General features: G+C 40.2%; 1 protein-coding gene across 11 annotated transcripts; it reads right to left on the bottom strand.

Annotated features, from left to right (window-relative positions):
* Positions 1-377: 377 nt before the first annotated feature.
* On the bottom strand, positions 378-18612 carry RNF14 (ring finger protein 14). Of its 11 annotated transcripts, none has more exons than XM_006927674.5 (11): positions 18107-18431; positions 17652-17729; positions 17412-17547; positions 15924-16099; positions 13569-13736; positions 12342-12493; positions 8976-9503; positions 7878-8106; positions 4954-5126; positions 3944-4074; positions 378-1796 (listed from the first exon to the last, which is right to left on the bottom strand). In XM_006927674.5, exons 5-11 carry the CDS (start codon positions 13720-13722, stop codon positions 1739-1741), a joined length of 1425 nt encoding a protein of 474 aa, XP_006927736.1. In that variant the 5' UTR covers positions 13723-13736; positions 15924-16099; positions 17412-17547; positions 17652-17729; positions 18107-18431; the 3' UTR covers positions 378-1738. The 11 variants fall into 11 exon arrangements, with proteins under 11 accessions (XP_006927736.1, XP_044916281.1, XP_006927737.1 ...); XM_045060346.1 differs by lacking the exon at positions 18107-18431 and adding an exon at positions 13925-13981 and having other exon boundaries at positions 17652-18075; XM_006927675.5 differs by lacking the exons at positions 17652-17729; positions 18107-18431 and adding an exon at positions 18459-18612.
* Positions 18613-23826: the final 5214 nt, after the last annotated feature.

Genomic DNA, 23826 nt, shown 5'->3' with positions numbered 1-23826 from the left:
CAGGCTCCATGATGATGGTGCAGAGCCTGCTTGGGATTCTCTCTCTCCCCCTCTCTCTGCCCCTCTCAAAAATACACAAGCAAGCTTAAAAAAAAAAAAAAAAATATATATATATATATATATATATATATATATATATATATATATGAAATTAACTTTAGTTCTTATATAAAATGTGCAAAACGAAAGCTCATGAACCATATGGTTGAAACAAAATATGGGCCCTAAAAACCTAAGTTCAGTCACGAGTCTGGGTAAAAGAACAGGTGCTATTCCATGACTTTTTTTCTGTTCACTTTAAGAATATGTGTTACATGCCATAAAGTTTTTTAAAAATGTGATCAGTTGCCTTGGAGACAGAACAGCAGCAACTCTGCTCTAATTATAAGACAATTTTTAAATTATTTTTATTTTTAAGATTAAGCAGCCTCATTGACAATCCAGAAACAGTCCTTGCTGACTCTGGATACACACACATAAAATGGTTCAAAGTGATTCCCCAATTTTCAATGACAAGTTGGGAAAAAAGAACATGTTCACAGCTGCAGCTGTATCCTTCTGTCCTCTTTTTCAAAAAATCATTTTGCTACCAAGCCATTCACCAAACCACAAGGAAAGACAATTTTTCAAAAAGCCATCAAAATCCAGAAACAGGGATCTAGGAATCAAGCCAAAATTATCCCCCAAAATAGTGCTGTTGCAAAAAAGGGTAGGAAGCCAAATTTCCATAGCTCATTAGAGAAGACCTTTAAAAAGAATTCAGAAAATTGGGACTCGAACTACAATGGTGGGGAGTTCAAAATAGAGGTAATTTTAAAAAATGCAGCTTGTTCAGCTTGGGAATATATTAGGCTTTCTCCTATTCCAGCATAAATAAAAATATGAGCTGCTGGAGTTAATATTAAAATTGTCCTTACTAATGGAAGGTAGGGCATGAGTGAAGGGAGAGAGCGTAGAACAAAAGGTAGCAAAGACAAGTCATTTTGAATCTAGGCTCTACCGCCCAGAAGAGCTGAATAGGACTGAAATTCTTCTGAGCCAGTATCATTAAATTCTAGACTGGGCTCAAAACCAGTGAACTATACCCCACTAATAAATACCAGCTGGCCCACAGTGTTTTTGGCATTAAAAAGATTTTTTAAATTATCTATAAATTTCTATTCTGAAAAGCAGATCAAAATGACACTGGGTCATCCAATCAGTTACTGACTAAAAGGGCTTCCTCAAAGAAAAGTCACTTGGCAGAAACTTAGGGTGAAAGGAACATGACATGGAGTAAATGAGATCAGGCTCTTGGTACAATTTTAATAAGGCTTCTTTCTACCTACCCCAGTCATAAGGAGCAGTACTGAGGGGACTCCCCCTAATGTCTTAGAGGGATGCTTTCAGATAAAAAGGTCTATAACTTTAACTCTTGACTCCTCTCTTCACCTAAAGCTTGGGGAAGAAAATAAATATTTACTTTTTAACTATTCAGAGCTTCGGGCACACTGTAGTATTTAATATTCTCTAGTTTTCAATGAACCTTTGGCTTATAATTTTCTCTATGTTACATTGAAAAACGTGTGCATGTGCCTTTATCAGTAGTACCACATGGAAATATAAACCTTGTTCTTCCACATCTTCTACAAAGGATGAGTGCATAAATGGTACCCTAAATAACCTGCAAAACTATTTTGTGTACTTGACACAAGATTTGGGTAAACCATTCCATTTCCTTATCTTGAGCAGGAGTTAACTAGTCTTCAATCTCATCTTCCCAAATATCTCCATTAACATCCACAGCATGGAACAACCTGGAAGTATAAAATACATTTTTATGCACTTGGAAAAAATATAATCTCTTTCCTTCTCTCAAAATTACCTTCTGCACTCTTCTGATAACATCTTTGAACAGCTTTTCCTTTCTCTCAATCACTACACTGAGGAGGGCTGAAATATGGGTCCCTCTGAACAAGCTGTCTTAAAGTTTACAAGAATAGCCCTTTTCGGATCCAGACAAACTCTTTAAGGCCAAGGATTAACAATAATGGGAAATGGCTATCAAAAACCTGATACTCAATGTATACAGTAAATGGAATAAATCAGGATTAGGGAAGTCAGGCAATCCAGAAGAAGGTGAACTCTTCTAAACCACTGTAACTCTATCACACGTGAGTCACTTTACTCGGCCTCCTCACCCTTGCATTCTCCACTGGTAGAATGCTTTATAGTTGCCAACTCGTTTTTCTTTCCAATGTTACCTAAAATTCATGTAATTTTCAACACTAGATTTACAATGGTTCACGCAGAGAACCTGTTTCTTCAACTTTTCTTACAGTTAGGTAACACCAGTGATTTTAGGTACTATACATATGCCTCTTAAGAAAGATCATAAACTGACAGTGAAATGAGAGCTGTTGAAAAACAGGATTATTTTCATTGTGCCAAGAAATCACCCCAGATATTACTTACTAATCACACACACAAAAAAAACCAAAACCTTACATTTTTTAAAAATATATTTGAGAGAGCATAGCAGGGGCAGAGAGAGGCAAGATTCCCAAGCAGGCTCCACACCACCAGTGCAGAGCCCAATGTGGGGCTCAAACTCAGGAACCTCAGGAACTGTGAGACCATGACCTGAGCTGAAGTCAGACGCCTAATCCCTGAGCCACACAGGCATGCCAAGAAAACTTACAATTACGATGGAGCAAGCAATAGAACTGAGCAGCATACTAACAATGGAAGAGCCTGACATTACGGACCTAATGCGATATAAAATGAGGTACACAAGTATTCTTGTCAAAAATGTTAATTCTAAATATATTCAAACTCAGTCTAGACCTAACTTCCAATTTACAGGAAAGAGAGAGGACAGAGTAACTAAAAGACAACATGGAGAAAGAAAACTCTAGAAAGTAAGATGTACTATAGGACAAGTGGCCTGGACTCTCTAAAATGTCAATGTTTTCCTCAATGCATCCAACAAAAAAGGGTGAGCAGGGCCACCTGGATGGCTTAATCGGTTAAGTGTCCAACTCTTACTTTTGGCTCAGGTCATGATCTTGAGGTTGGTGATTCTGAGCGCCATGTCAGACTCTGCACTGACAGTGAGGACCCTGCTTGGGATTCCCTTTCCTTCTCTTTCTGCCCTTCCCTGCTCACGTGCACACTCTCTAAATAAATAAATCTTTAACTTTTTTTTTTTTAAGTGGAAGGGGCCCCTGGGTAGCTCAGTTGGTTAAGCCTCCGACTTTGGCTCAGGTCATGATCTCGCAGTTTGTGGGTTCCAGCCCCAAGTTGGGCTCTGTGCTGACAGCTCAGAACCTACAGCCTGCTTCAGATTCTGTGTCTCCCTCCCTCTCTCTCTATCCCTCTCCTGCTTGTGTGCTCTCTCTCAAAAATAAATAAATAAACTTAAAAAATAAAAAAGTGGGAAAAACTCTTCTCTATTAAGAGACTAGAAAGACAAAGCCAAATAAAATGTTTGAATTTGATTATATTGTGGCTCAATAAAACAGCTTTAAAAGATATTTTTAGGAATCATTGGGAAGTTTTAAATATGTTTATTAGGAGATAATATGCCACCATCACTAAATTTCTTTAAGTACTATGTTATGTAGAAGAATTTTCTTATTTTAGGTGATAATGTAGAAGTAATTAGAGATAAAGTATCCTATCTCCAACTTAGAGTCAAGTATTAGAAAATAAATACGGCAAAATACTATCAATTGTTCATTTTGGTAGAAGATATCCTATTAACCATAGTCTTTCAACTTTTATTTATGTTTGAAATTTTTCACTGAGGAAGATAAAAAATAAAATTTCCCAGTGGCGTATTTTCAACATAAACTCACAAGAAAATATAGAAGTCCATATATGTGAGAAAATATATAAGAGAATTCTCTAAGAAAAATGGTCCAAAATCTGTTTCTGAGACTACAGGATTATGTATACGTACCGATTAAAACACGGGGAAGCAGGATCAGTGAAATGTTTATAAGGGTTTGCTCTAGAGAGAGAACCCATGCAAATCCAACAGAAATATTGCATACATCCAGTACATGTCATCTTGTTACATCCATCTAATTTCTGGTGGGAAAGATGGAAAGAGAAAAATACCAGGGCTATTAAAGCAAAAGAGGAAAGCACATGCCAAAAAGATTCAGTACAATGTCCTCCTTGACTTCTCCTTTTACCCCGTGCAGGGTTTAAATATGCAGGGAACATGCTGTAACTATTACACATTACAAGTAGAATACAGAAAATATTCAGCAGGTGTACCTACAACTAGATACTTAGCAAAACTTTTCTGATCAACAGGAGATACAAACCAAATGTGTATATTATATGTGGAACGTGTAGTTTAATCTAAGTAAACATTTGGTATCAAGTCCTCCACTCTAACATAGGGCTGAGGCACATCTGAAGTGGTTCAACAGAATGCCAGTTTCCTTAGTGGAGTAACTGGAAAATCACCACCAGGTTCAGTTCAGATATAATGGATCAGAATGGGAGAACCAAATGCAAAGATAAATTCTGATTTTAAAACATTAAGATTGTGTCAAGAAGCAATACATTTAAATGTCTATTTTGGCTCAGGTTAATAGGAAAATGTCGTTTCCTAATATACTTCGTACGCAGGTGTGTTAAATTCCAGGATAATTAGTTCTAAGAAGTCAGGCGTGAGTTTTTATAACATGGAGATGAGGTAAGAGTTGATTGTAGCTCTACTGTGGCTTCGTTATAACCCATTCCATTTTGATGTGAAAACAATGTGAGAATAATTTTCACTTTGTGAAAGCATTTTGAAAGGGAAGTCTACATCCACTTAAGGTCAATATTTAGTAGTGAATTTGCATCTTCCAAGTAAGGTTTGATAAATGTTTCCCTAGTCATAAATAATAGGCTTCTTCAGGCAATCGTAACGAGCTTGCAAATCTGTCTGCCAAGTCTGTCCCGAACCTTTACCTCTATGGGAGTCCCACAACACGGGCAGCTCTTTGAGTTCTTTTCTAGCCATTCCTTACTTTCCATCTCTTCCAGCGCCTTCTGAATCACCCTCTTGCCATACCTCTGTTCCAAAAATCTTTTATTGGCCTCATCTGCTTGCAGGTACTCATTTCGTAAGTCTATTAATTTCTCTGGAAAGTGAAATGGAAAATTAACTTTTATACAACTTTGCAAAGCTGACTAAAAACCATTTAAAAATGGTCATAACCCTTTGATTATTCAATAATGTTATTACTGGGACTTTAATCATAAGGAAATAATCCAAAATGAAGTTATATGCACGGAGATGCATGTAACAATGGCAAACAAATTAAAGTCCAAGGGAATAACCACAAGTGAAAGGGCCAGTTAATGACATCATTTTTAGTTATTAAAAACTTCTAAATGAGGGGCGCCTGGGTGGCTCAGTCAGTTAAGCGGCCGACTTCAGCTCAGGTCATGAGCTCGCGGTCCATGAGTTCGAGCCCCGCGTCGGGCTCTGTGCTGACAGCTCAGAGCCTGGAGCCTGTTTCAGATTCTGTGTGTCTCTCTCTCTGCCCCTCCCCCATTCATGCTCTGTCTCTCTCTGTCTCAAAAATGAATAAACGTTAAAAAAAATTAAAAAAAAACTTATAAATGAGATGGCTACAACTCAACTAAAATACTCATTACAGAATCCAGAAAAGGGCTTATTTTAGGTTATAACTAGGTAAAAATGACACATGTACAAATAACACAGAACATAGAAGAATCCTCCAGCTAGAGAAGTTGGACTTGCTCAAGGTATTAGAATAAGAGCCATCTTTCTCGTTGACTTTGAGTTAATAATGCTGACGTGTTTGTGCAACCAGCGGCATACTGTTAAAGAATGACTTAGCTAAAAGACACAAAGGTTGAAACACACACTCATTTTCCATGAAGTCAGCATCATTCACCCTTTGATAATAACAAGGCCTACCAAATAAACAAAAGTATCTTTGGCTTAAGAGCTAAGACTCTTCGATTCTGTATACAACAAAAGTCAACAAATAAAACTTGCCACCCACAGGTACTGCAAAGTCCCTCCTGTCAACGTTTCCCCCTAGATATTCTTCTCTCTGGCTGCACAGCTCTATCACTTAACTCAAATGTAACAGGCAGCCAGTCCCAAAGGCTTTACTTGCAGACAAAGGCTTTTGTTCACATTCTATTACCTTAGTTTTTCAACATTTTTATTGAAAACCTCTCTCAATAACGTTATAATTATTTTATTAGTTTATTTTCCTCATACTCATTAGAGGTCTTTTTATGTGGTGAATCTTTTGGGGAAGCTTTCTTTCTCTGTATCGTGCATTCCCATGGATCCATCACCTCTACTTAGAAGCTGCAGACCTGTATCTTTTTATCCTGTCATTTTTATCCCTCTAAAAATTCAAAGCACTTTTGTGTTCCCAGATATCTTAAGAGCAAAGATTATTGCACTAAAGTTCTCAAAATAATTGTTAGTATTTTATGTATTTTATATAGTACTATCCAATAGATAGATATACAGGCATGAATAGATACAGAAAGAGATTCTTAATTTTGCTGAAGCCCCCAAGCCCCTTTGATTTCTTCCACAAATGTTATGAAACACCTGAAACACACCTCAGCTCCTCAATGATAAGGTTATACAAGTCTAAAGCAAAGGCTTCTATTATACTCTGGTGAAGTCTCCATCCCATCTGCCCATATCTACTATAAGACTCTGCTCTAGGCAAACTGGAAGTATTCACTCATTCTCCCCTTAGGGTTACTTTCTTGGAGATACTGACACTCTGCTTACGATAGCAATTAGGAACCACAGTAATAATGGCATTAATGGTTACCATTTTGCATTTTACACGTATTAGCTCGTCATTCCCAAACTATGTTGAAGAACCAGTATTTCCCCCACCACTCTGCCAAGGACCAGTATTTTCACAAAATGCAATCAAATGAATTATTAGACAAATAATAAGACAAAAAAACCTAAGCTTAAATTTTTATTAGATCGGACATAAAATTACTCTGTGAAATCACTGTAACTTCCTAGACCTCTCAATTTATTTATCTTGTCACGGACCAGTTTAACAACAATACCAACTTCGAGGAGCACTACAATAGTTTATTTTATCCTGACAATAGCCCTATGAATAGTAGCTATTATCATTATCCCTGTTAGTCTGAGAAAGACTAAGCCATCAAAGTCCAGTCAAACTGAGGTCAACGCCTGATTTCTCAATCCTTATTTAGATCAGAATTAGCAAACAGGTTCCACCTCCTGTGTCCACTTTAATAAATGGTGGCTTTCTGAAGCGCTATGTGTTGAGGAAGATTCTGAGACTTTCCTGGGCTAAGTGACAAAGAACTTGATGACTGATCAGATGTATGTGCCATGGAAACAAGAGTGGCAGCTAAGATGGTCTGCACTTGCCAACTAGGAGCTACATTACTCCACGTTCATAGATAGAAATGACCTTGCCATTCCTTCTCTGTAATGGTCCCCTGGTATCTGCATGGCCATTTCCTTTGTTCCTTCTTCAGGTCTTTATTCAAACCGCTTTGCCAGAGAGGCCTTCCCCTGGTTTCCCTAAGTGTAAAACCTCAAGCCACTTCATATTCTGTTCCTGCTTTATTTTTTTTCCTCCATAGCACTTATAACCATCTAATATCATTATTGTTCTGTTTGTCTACCCATTAAAATATAAGTTCCATGAGGGTATTTGGTCACTACGATATCCCCAGAGCCTAGGACAGTAAGTGAAACAAAAATATCTGTTGAAGGAACACTTCCAAATGGAAGGATTGAAGTGATAAGGATTTTTTTTTGGCGGGGGGACGGGGTGGGGGGTGGCAGGTGGCGTAGAGGATAGGAGGACTGAGTTGACACAGTTAACACTTACCAGCAGTTACCTTACATGGAGAGACCCCGTGGTAAGTCAATCTGCACAAGGTACAGAAGGCAAAATTGCAACTAGAGCAGATGCCCATGGTGCAACCGGGCTCCTGCATCACAGGCAACTGGCAGCAGGGGCGGGGACAATACACCACATCTGCCATCAAGTCCAAGGTGGACTGGAGGAGAAGGCGGTCATAGCGGGCAAATAACTCTGTTTCCACTAGCTCTTTGACCTGGAGGGAAAAATAAAACACGCAAGTTTAATGATGCCCAAACAGTTCTGATTCTGGGGAGATCCTTAAAATGCCGGTGCTAAGTTCACATGAATTAAAACACTCTATCTCACTTCAAAATCAAACCAAATGTGACAAGTCTAGACCCTGAGGTGGTAGTTATATGGGTCTACACATGTGTGAAAGCTGAGCCAACGTACACTTTAAATGGGTATAGTGGGGGCGCCTGGGTGGCTCAGTCAGTTGGGCGTCTCACTTCGGCTCAGGTCATCATCTCACGGTGGTCTGTGAGTTCGAGCCCCATGTTGGGCTCTGTGCTGACAGCTCAGAACCTGGAGCCTGCTTCGGATTCTGTGTCTCCCTCTCTCTCTGCCCCTCCCCTGCTCAAGCTCTGTCTCTGTCTCTCTCAAAAGTGAATAAACATTAAAAAACAAAAAATGGGTATAGTGATGGCTTAACAAAGTTGATTTAAAAAAAAAAGAGTCAAGCCAAGTACCCTGTCCCTGATTGTTACCCATTCCAAGGATATGCTCTTCAGATCCAAACCTCACACAAAGGCAGGCTAGTGATTCTCCAGGGTTGATGGGATCCGAGCAGATAAACAAAGTAAATCACCAGAACACTTTATAATTACTTTTCTAACACTCATCTCTGCCAAGAACTCCCCATTCCAAGTCCAGCAAAGGAAGCATTTACACGGGCTTCAACAATAAGACCCCAGCATTCTTGATGGATACAGTGAAACTATTTGTGGGCTGGCTCCAAGGCCTCAGCCTGGCCTGATGAGCCCTAGTAAGGAAAATACTGAGAAAACATCTCCCTTTGGGAAAGAGAAATGGGAGGCAGCTTTGAAGAGAGTAGAGGATTACCTGACCAGGAGTGGCCACCGAAGGGCACTTGGGTTCTGGGCAGTTGAGGCACTGAACTTGGCCATCTCTGATCTGGATTTCAAAGTAGTCCTTTAGACAGGCTTTGCAGTACACGTGCCTGCACTCCAGGAAGTACATGCATTCGCTACCCAGCTTCTCACAGAAACAGATATTGCACAGGAACAATTTACTGTTAAAGCATTTAATCTGCTGAGCTTGATCGAAGTCCAAGATTTCCTGGATCAGACTCGACAGCGATTCCACATCCTGCACCGCTCGCTCATCCACAACTTCCTCTTGGTCAACATCGGATCCAGCAGCTCCTCCAAAAGCTAGGTCTGTGCTGGGGGAGGCTTGAGCCATCCTTCTCTGCACCTTTTTCTGAGAACCCATCTTGAGCTCAAAAGGAGAGACAATATTCAGGTATGCTAAGGTCTCTTCCTTAAGAAACTGCATCCAAGCAAACAGGACCACGCTGCCACGGTGTTCTTCCCACAGGTTGTCTAAGTGCTTGCAAAGAGCAGACAGCTAGGAGGAAACACACGAGGGTGCTGGTGAGTTTGGAAAGAGGAGGATACTGTCAACTCCTCATTTCTCTTGAAATCTTTTTAACCTCTAAGTTAGGCCCTTACAATTCCAAACATGTTTTTTGTTTGTTTGTTTTACTGCTGTGATAAACTGTGCTGGAAAGAGAGTCAGAATATTCTTATATTCTTAAACTATCCAACAATGTGAGTCACAGCAGGAAACAAAGTCAAAAACTAAAAGAAGTACCATGAAAACAAGAGACATGGCAAGGCTGTGAAAGGCCACTGAGGTGGAGGAGTTTTCGATTCTTTATTTGTTCTTTGTTTTAGTGTTGCTACATATCTCATGTAGGAGAAAGAGAGCTAATTTTAAAATGAACTATTCCTATTCCTTTGGAGTCCTAGCCCTGTAGGTACCCTGCATAATAGAAAGAGGGCAGTTTAAAAATATCGTCCAAGTTTTTAATTCTAGCTTTCAGTCCTATCAAACAGCCAACTCAAGAGAAAGAGTCACTAACAGAATCCAACCTCAGAATCCTTGTTATTCAGATTTATAAGCTGGTTTTAACTAAGCAATCTGAGCTTACACCAGATCCTGGTTAATGAAGGGACACAGAATGCTATGGAACCTGGACACGATTATAAGCCCTCAACATGACTCGGCTGCCATAGGGAAAGCTCACACTCTCTAAGCTGAGCAACCAAATTTAAACTACTTCGACTTTTCCTCTTTAAAGGTGGTGTGTTCAATTTGAAAGGCAAATGTAAGAGGATTTTCCATTAGAAATGTAAAATATTGGTAAGTAGAGCTCAGGAATTATAAGCAGCTTTTCTTTTTAGCTAAACACAAAAAAATAAGCCTTCCAGATGCAGACAAATTTTGTAAATTTAAATAACAAGTGAAAAAGGACCACATTTTCTGTTCCTTGCTCTGCACAGTGCCATTCACTAAACCCTATATAAGCACGAACTTAAACACTTCCTGAACTTAAAAACTTAGGATGTTAAATACCGTTCAAAATGCTTTTTCACATGTACATGAATATGCTTATAAGATCAATCATACTTTTGAGAAACCTGCTGAAATGTGTAAAATGTACTAAATACGAAAAGGGAAACTCTGAGTGCTATTTGGGCCACCAAGTCCAATGAAGAACCATTCTCAATCCTCTTTTCTTCCCCACCCCTTCTCAAAAGGGGCAGCTGGGGTACACATAAATGTGAGGAGGAAAGAATAAGAGAGAGACTGTGTATGTGTATGTATATATATCGGGGGAGGCATAATGGAAAATACTATGAGGTTAAACCCACTTCCCTTCTACCAACCCCAATCCAGTGACAGACAGGACCATGTGTCAACTTCACTATCAACAGGTGACATTCACAATGTCAAGGAAGCAGGGCCCAGCAACCAACAAGAATTGAACCAAGAAGGAATACAAGGCCAATGAAAAGATCAATTATACGCATAACAATTTATCTGACAGGGAATCCTACTGTTATTTCAGCTGTAACACATAAAACAACAAACAACCCTCCTCTCCCCACACTCCCAAAAGCCAGCAGTAAGGAGATGCTACTTGGCTGGAATCTGAAACTGCTGCCATGCACTCAGTTTATCTGTCCTTGTTTTGTGCTTGTGTGTAAGTGTGTGCACACAGGCATGGATACAAAGTATCAAAAGCTCTCTGGAGAAATGTGATTATAAATATCTAAATAATTCAGTCAGCTTTCAGTGATCTAAATGTCAAACAGCCTTGACATTCTTGGGCAAACAATCCACTGCCTTGCATGTATTGCCTCTGGCCCAGATATCAGAATGTAAGGTAATAATACTCCTTTCTATTCTACATGTATTATCCTTTTGTAAAATTTAATTTTGTTTTTAAACCATAAGCTCAATTTTACAAAAGCACTCAAAGATTAGACTAGTCAGTGGGGTGGAATAAAAACTCCATGATCAAACAGGAAAACCTGACAAGCTGTTCCTTGAGGTCAAGGAACTCTGACAGCTTTTGTCTTAATATACATCAGCCTATCAATCTTCATCACGACTTGTAGAAAAGTAGCTGCTATTGATCCATTATCTATCTCAGAGGGCTTTATATTAGCTTCAAGTCATACTTATGTCTCAATCAAGAGTCGAGGTTATTACTTGAAAAGGATATATAAGCCAGAGGAAATGAAGGCTTCATAACACAAGGTTCGTAATATAAGGTCTCAAACCTTCGTGAGATAGAAGGTACAGGAAGAGATAGGAGACGTCTTCGTGACACAGGAGATACATACACATTTCTAGTTGTGTGTATTAACATCCATGTGAGACCAGTCAACAATTATTTGTTATTAACATACAGATCTCTAAAAATAAAAGCACTTATTCTGTTTACGTAGCTAATTTGTTTATTGTAACTACATCAGCACAACTTTAGCCCTCCTAATTACAGTTAAATCTTTAATTTAAGGAATGGATAAGAAACTAAGAAAAAAAAGGCATACCAACATCTAAGGAAAACGAGAAGGACCTTATAGTCTCTATTACAATACAGATTAGATGGGAAAAATAGCAAGACAAGAAAAAATATATATACTTGATTAAAAATTACACATACTGCAATTCACAATGATCAGTCATCCTAATTACTGCCGTTCCTTTCTAAAACACCACTTTCAATTCATTAACATTAGGTTTCATGAAGGCAAGGGGAAAAAATTACAAAATCAAAGCCATTTGTTCTTCATGCACTGAATTCAAGATCATCAAGGTAGTTGTCTTTAATTAAAGATGATTTTTTAACTTTCTAAAAATGGATAGGAGAAATTAAGTTTCGGGTCTAACCTGAGTTGGTGACAGCCATTTGCCACTAAGTGTGAATGAAGGTGGGGAGGAGGATGGATAATCTGGTGGCAGTTCAAAGTTCAGCACAAGTGGAGGCAGAAAGCAAATGGTGTATTCAAAGCCACTATTCTGGAGACACTCATTTGAATTGCCTGAACCAAAAACAAAAATTAGAAAGAATCAGTCGGTCAACACTTGAGTGTCCATTACTATTGAGCAGGTGCTCAAGAAAGACTAACGCTTTCGCTGAGGGGATAAAAACCCTCCCCCAAAGCACCTTCTATTTCCTAATTATAACTTCATAGCCACCACCTTTAAAAAAAAGAAAAAAAAATCTTATAAACCCCTGAAAAATCTACTAAGCACCATGACATTTCTAAGGAAGACACATAACTTACTCTTGTACATACTTGTGAGTACAATTCCTAACACTAATAAGTAATACACAATGTTTTCTTTTGTTGTTGTTTTACAGTAGATGATTAAAGACACTATCTAGAGAAAAGGATTTTTATTTCTATCCAAGAGCTATGACCTACTTAGACCAGCATGTGCCAACTTCCCATGAATCATAGTTGGGAGAATTTGTGCCAACACAACGATCTCAGGCTCGAGGGCAAGATACAGCACACAACACTCTCACAAAGTTTCATTTTAGATTATTACACGTACTTTCTTTACTCAATGTCTTTATAGTAGAAACATTTTGAGAAAGTGTGCATCAAAGTCTTCCGTGAACGTCTGTATCAAAAGCAGCAATTTTTTATTTTTGTGTGTGTTTTTTTTCTGAAGCAAAAGGTCACAGAGTAACAGCACGTCACAGGCTTATGGTAGTTGAAATGATTCTGGAAACCAAATAGTATTGACAACCACCACGGTACTTTAAAACTTTCCAAGCGTTTTCATGTACATGATGTCATTTTCTCTTTTATTATTCCTGTTTAACAACTAATGACTCATAGCTGATAAACTGCTAGTTAGAAGATTAGGATGCATGAAATATGCAGGATAATATCCCAATTCAGTGGTCAAAAGGCAAATCAAATTGAAAACTATGCACCCTCAGTCCAATTTTCAATTAAAACAGGAACATGCATTAAATCTGTAATACTACCATCTATCACCAATGCCTATAAACACAAGATGGTAAATAATTTAGGGTACACTAAGAAATCGAGAATAACTTTTATGTAGAAAAATCTGCTTAAGAGAGTATTATTAACTAACCGCTCACGAATATCTTGAAATTCTGCGGCAAGTCCAAATAGATCCTGGTTTCTCCACCTTGGACAGACTCTGCTTTCCTAAATTCATCTCCATCGTAAATACTCGCCAGGGCCAGCAACTCATCCTCCTGAGCTTCTCGGTCTTCTGACGACATTTAATTTTCTGGAGCTGAAGTTAAGTTAATCCAAACCAGTTAAGAATAGAAAAGGCAGAGAGTTTGGGAAAATCTAGGGGCAATCCCCACCCTCACCCCCCAAAAAAGGTTAAAGTTCCACCCAAAAAACTGCAAAGAATTAACCAATATTATCAATCTTCTGCTCAACTAAAAGTGATAGACATATCTAATACTCCAGTACCTTTGCAATAGTAACAGCTTTTTCAAAAATGATGATTGTGGTGCTTCTAAGTGCTGACTGTAACAGACATAAGAAATTTAGGGAAAAAAGGAATGATCTAAAAAATTTTTTAAAATTTTCAAATTATTCTGACTTGTGCACCAATCCTAGCAAATTGCCTTGCTCATAAAATTAGTCAAAGTAGGGACCCCTGGGGGGCTTAGTCGGCTGAGTGTCTGACTCTTGATTTAGGCTCAGGTCATGATCCCAGGGTCATGGGATCAAGCCCTATACTGAGCATGAAGCTTGCTTTTGAGATTCTCTCTCTCCCTCGGCCCCTCCTCTGCTCACACTCTTAAAAAAAAAAAAAAAAAAAAAGTCAAAGTATATGTAATATACTTACTAAAAACATGAATTATTTATTATTTTTTTTAAGTTTTATTTATTTAAGTAATCTCTACACCCAACGTGGGAATTGAAGTCACAACTCCGAGATCAAGAACCATAAATTCCTCCAACCAAGCCATTCAAGCATCCCTAAATGAATTTTCTAAATCCCTAAAAGTCTCTAGGGCAGGTTTTCTTCAACCTCGGTACTACAAACCTTTTGGAACAAACAATTCTTTGTAGTAGGAGGCTATCCTGAGCCTTACAGGATATGTACCAGCATCCCTGGCTTCAATCTACTAAATTTTTCTTTAATGTTTATTTATTATTGAGAGACAGAGAGCATGAGCATGGGAGGGGCAGAGAGAGGGGGAGACACAGAATCTGAAGCAGAGACTCCAGGCTCTGAGCTATCAGCAGAGCCCAACACAGGGCTCAAACCCACAAACTGCGAGATCATGACCTGAGCTGAAGTCAGACAGTTAACCAACTGAGCGACCCAGGCGCCCCCCCGGCTTCAACCTACAAGATGCCAACATAGTCAAATGTGCTCCCCCCTCAACATAGTCAAATGTGCCCCCCAGGGGCAGAACACCCTGCCAGTTCAGAACACCCTGTTCTAGAGAATGTTACAGGGACAGATACTATATAAGAGGGTTAGATAACTGAGGAAGCAGCAAAATAACATCAAATTTTTCTATTTTTTAATGTTTATTTATTTTGAGAGACAGAGAGCACACACGTGCCCAAGTGGGGGAGGGGCAGAGAGAGAGAGGGAGAGAGAGAATCCCAAGCAGGCTCCACACTGTTGGTGCAGAGCCCAACAGGGAGCTCAATCTCACTCACCAGGAGATGATGACCTGAGCTGTTATCAAGAGTCAGATGCTCAGATGCCCCTAACATTAAACTTTTAAAATACCACCAGACTTATTAAAAATAATTTTAAGGTCTACCATTATTTCAGGTGAAACTAAGAATGAAAATATGCTACAATTAAAATGTAAAATCGATACTTTTTAATCGCAGCAACTGAAAGATGCACCACAATTTCAGGTAATTTAAGTGTGGAAAAATATGTAATGAGAATCTGTGAAAATTACTTTGTTAAAACAAAAAATTACCTTTCTGTCAATTAAAATACTGGACTATAACTGGATTTGCAAATGCCCCCTCTTGACTAACATTTTTTAATTTAAGCATACACAATTGAAAAGTTAGGACATTATAAGAGGTAACACTTCAAAATTTGAACAAATTCATTTAAAATGATTCCATTTAAAAAAAAATTGTTGGGACACCTGGGTGGCTCAGTCGGTTAAGCGTTCTACTTGGCTCAGGTCATGATCTCATGGTCCGTGAGTTCGAGCCCCGCATTGGGCTCTGTGCTGACAGCTCAGAGCCTGGAGCCTGCTGTGGATTCTGTGTCTCTCTCTTTCTCTGACCCTCCCCCGTTCATACTCTGTCTCTCTCTGTCTCAAAAATAAAATAAACATTAAAAATTTTTAAAAATAAATAAATAATAAAAAAAATTGTTTTGTTTTTTTTTTCCAGCAGATCATCATGGTTCTGCTTAAGCTACATTCCCATCCCAAACAGAACACACTAACATATTCTAGTTGAGATGAGTTAGTACCTGTTATTAACAATCAGAAGAGAAGGCTATTAGCAATGCAGTCTGTCTTTCAATTCAGAATGTGGAATTCATGCAAATCCCATTTATTCTCCAGGAGGTGGAGATAAGAGTGTCGAAGCTGGATAAAATGCCAAGATCTGGAACTCATGCTAGATACACTATAGAAATCCTGCCATCTGCAGAAAAAAAACAAAAACAAAAAAACCCCCAGAAGATGGTGTCAGGACCCTCTCCAAATTTTAATTCCAAAGTTCCATTATTACCAGTTAAGTCAAACACATCGAACATATAGTCAATCTTAATCTACAGCTGCCTATTACTTTCTTTAGGACAGCCTAACAGAGCCATGTGGTTAAAGGAGTGTTTGCAAGGCCCCAGCAGTGTGAGAAGCCTTATCTGACTGCCCTCAGCCCTGGGAGGAGTCAAGGTGGAATACCAACATCATATGAGAGTTGAGCACACCATGTCTCATAATAAACATCTAAGCATCTTCTTGGATTTGTTTTGTTTTTGTTTCTCCCTTCCTCTTTGGCTTTTTCTATTCTTTCATTTTCTATCCCCCTCCAGTTCTTCCTCTTACCTGCTATGAAATTAATCCTGCTAGGGACACTCAACATTAGGTCAATTTAAGTGACAGCAAGATATTTAAAAACAGAACAAAAGCGTGCAAAGGTACACATATACACACACTTTCAAGCTCTACTTCGAAAATTTTAGAGCCAGACTTCTCAACTGGGAGTAAATGGAAGTGGAGGGTGGTCGATAAATGGGTTATGGAGAATCCTAAGAACACTATGAAGTTTTACGTAAAAATCCTATAAGAAATGGTAATTTTGAAACCAAATTCTCAGATGTGACTCCCAAATAAACTAAGAATGAAAGTCACAATCAATTTACATTCATTGAGCGCCTATTACATATTGTATTAGGTCCTTGCACATTACCTTATTTACTGCTAAACAATTAAGTTTCTGTTTCTTCGAGTGTAAACATTTGTAAATGGGGTGAGAGATGATTTTATAATGATTCAGGTTTTAGGTTACTCTTCTCCATCTTGTCTGCACATGGGAATCACCTGGGGAGCTGCTTTTTAAAATCTCAATACCCAGGCCATTAAATCAAGCAATTAAATCAAGCATCAGTAGTTGCCCAAGCGCTCCAGGTGATTCTAATGTGCAGCTAGGATTAAGAAGCTCTACTTCAACCAGAGTTTCCCATCCACAGCTCCTCAAAACCTACCACACAAACCCCACCTTCTGAAGCTGCCCCCAGGTCCCAGTGCCTTAATTCACATGACAGACCTACATTTCATTTTCATTCTATCCACTCAGCTTTCAAGACTCATCTCCAAAGACCCTATTCTATGTAGAAATTTCAATTAGATGTCCTGTCTTTCTTTAAAAATCCAGCAAACTTTTTTTTTTTTACGGTAACTTTTCTATGACATTATCACATCCCACTCTGCATTACAATAGTTTATGAACTTACACTTTCAGGCCACATTAGCTCCTTAAGGGCAAGTTTCAAGTCTTTTGCATCAGTGTGTTGCTCTCAGCATCTAGCAGTGCCTTGCGTTTGACAATGGAGACAAATATGTAACTGAACTGGTGTAAGATGCAGCGTGCTGAAAAGGGGGACCAGAATTCTAAGGTTCAGTGACTGCTTTGCTACAGCCCACTAGAAGCAGGAGTCACAATAACACCGAGAAAAGTAACACTGAGTTCTTACCGTGTGTCAGGCATTGTGCTAAGCACTTTAAATGCATTAACTCCTGGCAGATTCCCACAGCCCCACGCAGCAAGTCCTCTATTTGCATTACACGGATGAGAAAAATGACAGTTTAAGTCCGTTTCCGGCCCAAGGTCACACAGCTAATATGTAACTAAATCTGGGTTCAGACCACTGTTTCTTCATCTGTAACCCAGGAACGAGACGAACCCCCGCGCCATCCGACAGATATTAAGTTTACTATTAGTCTCGGCAAACGGAAACTGCTACACCAGCGAGGGAAGCCCTCCTCCGCTGGGTTTCCCTTCGGCCTGCGAAAATCCTACTCATTCTCCCAGGCCACACCGTGCAAAGTGTCGAGCTGGGGTCAGCCCTGGCTCCGGAATCAGCACGCCGCCGAGGGTGTCCCCACCGCTCACCACCCGGGGTGCTGAGTCGTTGTTGGTACGACTCACCTACAACCCGGGGGCAGGCCCCAGCCTCGCTACCTGCCCCGGCGCTCGGACACAGAGGACGCTGCAAGAACGTGAGGTGTGAGCGAGACCCAGGTGTCCCGAACCAACAGGGCCTGGGCCTTCCCCTTCCTCCTCTGAGCGCCCCGGGAGGGAAGAGGGTTGGGATCTTAGCCGGACCGGGCTGGGGACGCCCTGTCCCAGGTCTGGGAGGCTCAGGCCCACTGAGCAGTCCCGGCCCGGCAGCTCTTCTCTGCCTCGCGCGCCCGGAGCTGGGTCCACACCGTCGCTTCCGGCCACCCCGCCGCGCCGGGCCCAAAAGTTCCGCCCTCCGCCCTAGCCCTGGTCCGCTCACCGCCACCGCCGCCCCGGCCTGGAGACGCCCGGCTCAACCGGCGCTCGGCACCGCCTCTTCCGTGTTTGGAGCTGTCAGCTGAACCGCGCGGATCCGGCTGGCGGCCCGGCGAGGGGAGGGCTTGCGCAGCCGCCGTGACCGCCCGGTCCCTCTGCCGCCCCCTGAAGGCCAAAGGCGGCGGTGCTTGGGCGATCGCCGTCACCACTCTCCCCGCCTCGCCTGGTAAATTTAAGTTTGCCTGTGGAGAAGTGGGTAGAAATGCAGATTCTGTGACCAGGAGGTTCCTTTCCGTAGTTCTGGGATGGGCCCTGGAATTCGAAATTTTGCCAATCCCTAGAGGTGAAAGGGAGACAGTTCTCTATCCAAGACAGACACTCCTGTAACAATCTCAGACCTGCTCCTCCAGGTAGAGTAAGCAAGGTTCCCCCCATCCAAACTTCTCAGAAATGCTGCCCATCTTTGGGGCACCTCCTCCATGAAATCATTCACTCACTGTTCATATTACAACACTAATAACTACCAGGTTTATTGAGCAGTCAGGATGCTTCTCTTCACCATAACTTTATGGTTTTAGATACTATTTGTTATTCCTACTTTATTAATGAGGAAATTGAAAGTAGGTTCAGGAACTTACCAAAGGTCACATGATTTCTTAATAGGAACTGAGTGGGAATTATAATCACATGCCCTCTACCTCATACCATATGCATAAGTAACTCAAAATGGATCAAAGACCTAAATGTAACGCTAAAACTATAAAACTCTTAAAAGAAAATGTAGGAGTAAATCTCCTAAACTTGGATTAGGCAATAGTTCCTTAGATGTGACACCAAAAAAAACACAAGAAAAAACAGATAAATTGGAATCAACACAACTAAAACCTTTTGTGCTTCAAGTACACTATCAACAAAGTGAAAAGACAATCTACAGAACAGGAGTAAATATTTGCAAGTCGTTGATCTAATATTCTGTATATATAAAGAACTTCTGTAACTCAACAATACAAAAAGCAAATAACCCAATTAAAAAATTTTTTTTAAATGTTTATTTATTTTTGAGACAGAGAAAGACAGAGCATGAATGGGGGAGGGTCAGTGAGAGGGAGACACAGAATCTGAAGCAGGCTCCAGGCTCCGAGCTGTCAGCACAGAGCCCGATGCGGGGCTCGAGCTCACAGACTGGGAGATCATGACCTGAGCTGAAGTCGGATGCTTAACTGACTGAGCCACCTAGGCGCCCCGCAAATAACCCAATTTTAAACGTTTTCAAGGTTACCCATGTTGTAGCATGGGCGAAGGATCTGAATAGACATCTCTCCAAACAAGATATACAAATGGTCAGGAAGCACATGAAAAGATACTCAACATCATTGGTCATCAAGGAAATGCAAATCAAGACCGCAATGAGAAACTACTTCACACTCACTAGGTTGGCTATAATAAAAAGATAACAAGTATTAGTGAGGCTGTGGAGAAATAGGAAACCTCATACACTGCTGGAAATGCAAAATGGTGTATCTACTCTGGAAAACAGTTTGACGGTTCCTCAAAAAGTTAAACATTAAAAAAAAAAAAAGTTAAACATAGGGTTACAATAAGACCCAGCAATTCTACTCCTAGGTGTATACCCAAGAGAATGAAAAACATACATTCACACAAAAACGTGCACAAATATGCAACTACGTTTGTACCTATTTCTTTGGGTATAGTGTACATAAATGTTCACTATAGCAGCAATATTCACAATAGTCAAAAGGTAGAAACAACTCAAATGTCTGTCCTTGGATAAGTGGATAAACAAAATGTGGTATAGCCATACGATGAAATATTACCCTGCCATAAAAAGGAATGAAGTACTGATCAATACTACAACATTGATGAACTTTAAAACCATTGTGCTGAGTGAAAGAAGTCAGACATAAAAGGCCACAAATTGTATAGTTCCAGTTATATGAAATGTCCAGAGATGGCAAATCCACAGGGACAGAAAGCAGATTTGTGGCTGCTGGGGGCTGAGGCAGGAGTGCATGGGAAGTGACTGTTAATGGATATGGGGTTAGTTTTGAGGGATGAAAATACTGCGGAATTAGATAAAGAAGACTGCACAATTCTGGTGAATATACTAAAAACCACTGGACTGCACACTTTTAAAGGGTGAATTTTATGAAATGTGAATTATATCTCGATAAGAAAGTTTTAGGTACAAAACACTAAAGTTCTCAGCACTTAAGTGGGATGCTAAAATGTTGGCTCCAATTCTTGGAAACCATCAAACTAATGTGCCCTAATGATCTAATAAGCTCCTGTGTCCTCTTGTCATATACTTCTCCCCCGAGAAAAGCAACTTGCAAGGGTAGTCCTCTAATGCAAACCTACAGGATTCTAAAAGTCTTTACCGCCACTATCTTCCAGACAGGATTGGCTTCAGGGGCCAGCCACCTGTGTACAAGCCACAGGGCCTTGTTTTCAGGAAGGCCTCAGGCTCACAAGGGTCCTGCTCTTGGTCTAATGCTCTCCTATGGCTATCTTGAAATTCTTAATTTTTTAATACGAAGCTGTCCATTTTCATTTTGCATTTGGCTCCACAAATTATGCAGCTGGTCCTGCACCCAGAAGAGAAGAAAAACCAAGTGAGTAAATCAAGGCTTTGGAGGGGTTTCCCTGGCTGCCACCAAAGGGAAACTTTTGAATTGCAAATAACCACTCCTAATTTTCCATATTGTCACAGACCAGAAACCTAACCAACCCCTATGATAGATACCCAAACCAGAAACATATTCCTTAAAGATGCAAAGACAGAAGAAGAGTCTCTATAGTCACTCACTAATATTATTATTCATGTTTAGCCAAAGGAAACAAAACCAAAAACAAAACATATGATAACCCTACCTCAATTCCTCACAGGTGAGACCATGAATCCTGTCAGAGACCTACCAGATGCAAAAAGTAAGGGAGCCTAAGAACCAGTTCGGGAAATTCTCACAAATCTGAGCAGGAGGTGAATTGTGACATCATGTCATGACCTCATGTCAGAAGTCACAGGATGGAGGGAATAGAAGAGAGAATTTCAAAGCAGTGTTAATAATTTGGACTCAATGCTTAGCGTCCAGACACAGTGTTGTAATAAAATTTCGTTTTGGACTCCATAAAAATAAAAGACTTTTGTATCTTTGGTTTCATGTCCTTTACCATTTTTCAAATGAGCTTTCCCCAGGGGTGCCTGGGTGGCTCAGTTGTTTGAGTGTCTGACTTTTGATTTTGGCTTAGTTCATGATTCCAGGGTTGTGGGATCGAGCCCCATGTTGGGCTCCACACTGAGCATACAACCTGCTTAAGAGTCTCTCTCTCTCTCTCTCTCTCTCTCTCTCCCTCTGCCCCTCTCCCTGACTCGTGCGCTCTCTCCCTCTCTAAAATAAAATATAAATAAGTGAATAAATAAATAAATAATTGAGCTTTTTTGCATGTGCCCAGCCCTATACTGTGCTAAGCACTTTACGTGCATTATCTCATTTAAATACCCAGGACTCCATAACTGAGGCAATCTTGTCTCCCCATTTTACAGATGAGGAAGTTGGGGCACTAATGGGTGAAGTGATTTCACCAATGTCAAACAGTGGTGACATTCAAGATTAGGACCAGTCCCTCACCAATCTGACACTCTGCTGTAGCCTATAAAAGAATTAGGTTTGTTGTAGCAGAAATACAAAGAGAACAAAACAGTTCTTGCCATAAGAATTAAAAGGGAAAACCCTAAGGAAATCAGGATTAGATTTTATGACATGATGATAGGTGAGAATGAGAATACAGAGGGAAAGAAAGAGACTCCCCTCCATCACTGTCCCCAAGCCTAGTAGATGATGGAGCCATCCTCAATTATCATCCCTATTTTAAAGCTAAGGAAACTGATAACAGAGAAGTTAAGTGACTTTTCACTGTCACACACACGGTATATTATGGAACCGAACTTTGAATCCAGGCGACTGGAGCCCTGAGCCCACATCATTAACCCCAATGCTACACTTAGATCAAGTTAACACTTCACTCAAGGGAAATGGTCAGTTGGGTGTGTAGAAACAGCCAGATCACCTGTGAGACCAGCTTCTTAGGTTGGGGCAGCTCATACAATACCTCAGGTCATCCCAGGGTTATATAAAAATAGACTCCTAAAAAGGCTTGAGGTGGCTGACAGCATAAAATGTTTTCTGTGCTTCTGATGCAAGGTAAAATTTGATTTACAGTAATAGGCACAGAATGATCATGTTTATACTTGCAACCTGGCATTTTATTATTATTCCCCTGAATAACTGTGAAAAGGGTTTTGTAACCCCAAGGTAACATGGCTCTGTAAGAAGGAGAGGGGGTGAGATTTAGCAGCAGCTGCCATCATAAATCAGTGTGTGGCTGTTTCTCTCAGAGCTCCAGGCTCAACTCCTGGCTGTCATAAACTTATAAAGGGAAGCCCCATGAGAATTTATGTAACGATAGGAAGACTCATTTTCCTTCCTGCAAGAACCTTTCTGAAGCAAGGCAAGAATTAGGTTGATTAGATTCTGTGTGAAGAAAGAAAACCAAACCAATGGTTCAGAGGAAGGGAAAATGTGGGTCAACTTGAGCTACTTTCCTTGCCAAAAAAATTGACCTTGTAAATAGAGACGAACATGCTGAATTCCACCAAATAAATGAGTGACTGGATGACCGAATAAGCTAATGAATGAATGTGATCCAGGCTTCCCCCTGGGGTGGTTCTGTCAGTGTGAGAACGGTTCGATATTGGAGTCACCCAGAAATGCTGAATATATAACAAGGCCAATCAACACAGTCAGCTTCTGAATATTCATGCACAGACGATGCTTCCAGTCAATATGTTTGATTTTTGTGTTCACTGATAGATTTTCAAACTCGCTGTGTAAATCAAAATTCTAAAGAAGAAGGAAAAGGCCAAGAGGAAGGGGAAGGGGAAGAGATTGGGGAAGAGGGAGAAGAAGGGGATGAAGGAGGAGGAGGAGGAGGAGGAGGAGGAGGAGGAGGAGAGAAAACAGAAAGAAGAGAAACTTGTGTTGAGACTATATATCACTCTGAGTAGGACTGCCAGGTAAAAATACACTAAAAAATTGTCATCATTTGTCTAAAATTCAAATTTATCTGGGCACCTTGTATTTTTATTTTTTAAATCTTTACAACCTGTTTCTGGGCTAAGAACCCTACGGAGAAGAGAAGGTTGAGGACAGTATCTGGGGACATGCCCACACCTGGGAGTCAGAGGAGGGAAAACCAAGGACGGAAGCAAAGAAGCAGACAGCAGAGTCAGTCTGCAGAAATATGGGAAGAGAACCAGCTATGCACAGAGCTTCTACTGAGTAGTGACACAA

Source organism: Felis catus, chromosome A1 (genome assembly GCF_018350175.1).
Source record: "Felis catus isolate Fca126 chromosome A1, F.catus_Fca126_mat1.0, whole genome shotgun sequence".
NCBI classification, from domain to species: Eukaryota; Metazoa; Chordata; class Mammalia; order Carnivora; family Felidae; genus Felis; species Felis catus.
This window is presented reverse-complemented; position numbering and strand designations above follow the sequence as displayed.